Source organism: Triticum dicoccoides, chromosome 2B, assembly GCF_002162155.2.
Source record: "Triticum dicoccoides isolate Atlit2015 ecotype Zavitan chromosome 2B, WEW_v2.0, whole genome shotgun sequence".
Taxonomy (NCBI): Eukaryota; Viridiplantae; Streptophyta; class Magnoliopsida; order Poales; family Poaceae; genus Triticum; species Triticum dicoccoides.
In genome coordinates this window covers 702556369-702559656 of record NC_041383.1, presented here as the reverse complement: position 1 = coordinate 702559656, position 3288 = coordinate 702556369, and the positions used below count along the sequence as shown (strand labels likewise).

The following is a 3288-nucleotide window of genomic DNA, read 5'->3' as shown; positions in this document are numbered from 1 at the left end:
ATAATGCAATTCACTGCTTGCCCATAGGGTAGAAGTCCTGACACCCTCTCACGCTGCCTTGCAACACCACCAATCAATAGAACCTAAACGGAGTTGAAGTCACCACCAGTCCAGGCTCATGGTACGTACCGGCGACCTTAGTCAAGCAATTACTGGTGAACATTACATCAGCAGCAGTGAACAACCAGTAACCACAGCGGCATGCATGAACGCAGGAGCAGTAGAAATTACAGAATTTCAGAGTCTTACTTGATATATATAAGTCAGAACATTCAAATACGATAAGTCAGGATAAGAATAGGTTTTCTTGGTTGTGCAATTTAAAGATCCTACGACGAGGCAAACCGGAATATATACACAGTTGATTGGCACGCCTTATTTACAGGAGGCATTCAGAGCTATTGCCGTGGCAGCCAGCGCCATCTAGAGCAATCCAAAGGTGTTCTCGCCGCTGTAGGTCATGTAGAGGAAGCCGTCCTCGTCCTTGTTCTCCTCGTAAATGGCAGACATCAGGGCAGCTGCAAACAAAGGACGAATAGGAACTTTGGGTTAGAACATCTGACCATGCGGTAAAATACACGAGGTAGGCATAAGTTTGTTCAGGGAGAAAGTCTGTTTGCTGCTCCCTACCTGTCGGTGGAAGAGTGTTCTTCACAAAGATGAAGATCGCCTTCTCAGCACTGAGCTTGATCCGCTTCCGGACAACATACACGAACTGTCCAACCGTAAGGTCGGCGGGGACGAGGTACCTGTATGGTTGGGTGACGGCTATTAGAATATATAGAACAGCTGATGGTCAATAATGGCCAATCTTGTGCTTTGTTGTGACATGAGACAAAGTTTTGATGCATCAAAATATCCCCTCCTTTTGAACCATAAAGATGTGGATTCCAATAGTACATGTTTAAGTAAAAAGCCTGTGCAAATGGTGTACCACACCAGCAAGAACCAACCCAATTTCCAGTGACAATACTAATCCCATCACTTCAGCCCTTGAAACAACTGGAATAAATTGTGTCCACAAAGGACCCATGGGCCACAGGCAATACTATTGATGAAATAGTTAGAAATTAATGGCATCAAGTACCCTGAGTTATCAGCAGGAACCCATGACGCAACTATGCTAATTAAAGAACACACGAGAGTAACAGCGTACAGTGGTAATGATTCCCTAGAGGACGACCTTAACAACACCAACTGCTAGCTGTTTAAATAGTATGAAATGAAGATGGAGATATTCTATCTACAGAAAGGTTAAATAGCATGAAATGTTTGAGCGGAACTAACTTTTTCTTGTCAATGTCAGGAATATCACTCTTCCCAGCCTTCTCAACGATCACCTACATTACATAGATTGTTTTACATATTAGATCAAACAAATCATGGGTAAGGAAACAGCCTATACTAAACAGTAATAACAAGGATAAGCTTACAGGAATTCTGTCAGAGTACTTCTCCCTTATGCGGTTAGCCTCCGCCTGCCTCCTCTCTGCAATGCAGTAAACAGCAAAATCTTATTCTGAACTGACTAAAAGGAAAATGTATCCTCAGAATAAGTTAAAAGATCAAGGTCGCAGCAGATAGAACAAGAGTAAATATTATGATATAGAATCAATAATGTTCAAATAGAATTTTAACTAGCAGATCATCACAAGTGATGGAAATCGTAAAACTGCTAAGTAAAGGCATACAATTAGAGTAAAACATACATGTCAATAGCTGATGATCCAATAACCAATGGTAAAAGTCTACGTTTATAGAGAGAACTCATAGAATTATCTCCTCTCAATTTCACTGCAGGACCCTTTCACACATATCCAGCGAGAAGCAGGATATTAGGCTACCAAAACTCATAGAAGAACTTCCTCCCAACCAGTGTTCAAGGATAGAACTGTAAGTTCCTATTCTTACATAATGCAACGGAAGGGGCAACGAAATTGTTAAAAATAATAATTGTTACACCAAAGAATCGTTTTCCAGTTTACCAACCCCCAGATTAATTTAGATGATGCAGCATGATGATCAGAATCATGATTAGGATTGCTTATCCAACTATCACCATCAACTCAATCCAGCCACACAGCTACAAAAACAATCACAAGCTCATTTTTGTGTTCCAAAGCTCAGCGTGCTTTGGTTTTAGCTCCCCTCGAAGCAAATTAGCATGCTATTACGCAGATAACTGCACGTCTACAGAATTCCTATGAATCCTTGCAGTTATTCCAATAATCCGTACGGTCAACCACCCAACCCACATAATATTTCGCCATCTACCTAAAAAAAACCGCGTAATACAGCAGATAGCACAGCCTCCATAAGACGAACCCCCTAATTCGACAAAATTCGATAAGAAAAGAGGGGAGCATGAGAAGACGAGACGAACCGAGCGGGTGCTCCAGCTTGAACGAGCTCTTCGCCATCGATCTGCCTTGGTTCCTGCAAGCACCGAGCTACCAGATCAACAACAGAGCCCAACCACGAGAACACGCACCGATCGACCGATCGATTCAACCGAATCGGGACGGATAAGAACCCGAGAAAATCCCCGCGATGATTTGGGTCGGGACACCAAATCGATCGGGTCAAATCCCTGATTCGACGGAAGCCGACGCGGAATCGATCGAGAACCAGGGCGGATGCTTACGTGGGTCGCGGGATTCGGCGGATTAGGACGAGGGTTTGCGACGCGGAGGAGGAGGAGGCGGCGGGGAGACGGGGAGACGGGGAAACGGGAGGGCGTGGGTTGGGGAAAGAGTGGGGGATTGGGGTTGGTTAAGTAAAGGGAGGAGGCGAGACCCGCACGAAACGTAACGAAATAGATAACTTGATTTTATAAAATGGAAGGGTACGCCTACGTTTCCCCCAAGGAAGCGGAAACCAACTACCGTGCGCCGGTGGCCATCGATCTCTTTGTTTGTTTCAATTCGAATTTGCAAAGGAAAGCAACCTCCCGAGTTGACCAACTCCTCCTTCTCTTTGTGTGTAAACTTCTAACTTGGAACATTGAGAGTTTGTTTTGTGGTGTGGCACATTTTTTAGGGAAACCATGTAGAATTGTCTTGTTATTAAACGTGGCTTGTTTGCGCGGCTTCTCGGTGTGCGGTCTTCGGGGCTCGGGTTCCATGCAGCCCAATATTTTAAACTTTTCAAAATTCAATTTTAAAGGTTTAAAAAAAATGCACGTGCATATAGAGAAGTGTTTGTATATGTTTATAAATGTGTATGATGAAATACGTTAAGTTGTGAGCTATAAAACAAAATCAAGGATTTATGGTGTTTAGCAGCAAA

The 3288-nt window shown here is 43.5% G+C and overlaps 1 protein-coding gene across 1 annotated transcript; it reads right to left on the bottom strand.

Annotated features, from left to right (window-relative positions):
• Nucleotides 1–221: 221 nt before the first annotated feature.
• Nucleotides 222–2804, bottom strand: LOC119365719 (autophagy-related protein 8C). The gene is made up of 6 exons (XM_037631366.1): nucleotides 2645–2804; nucleotides 2384–2436; nucleotides 1434–1489; nucleotides 1288–1340; nucleotides 631–749; nucleotides 222–518 (listed from the first exon to the last, which is right to left on the bottom strand). Exons 2-6 carry the CDS (start codon nucleotides 2418–2420, stop codon nucleotides 424–426), a joined length of 360 nt encoding a protein of 119 aa, XP_037487263.1. The 5' UTR covers nucleotides 2421–2436; nucleotides 2645–2804; the 3' UTR covers nucleotides 222–423.
• Between the last annotated feature and the right edge of the window lie 484 nt (nucleotides 2805–3288).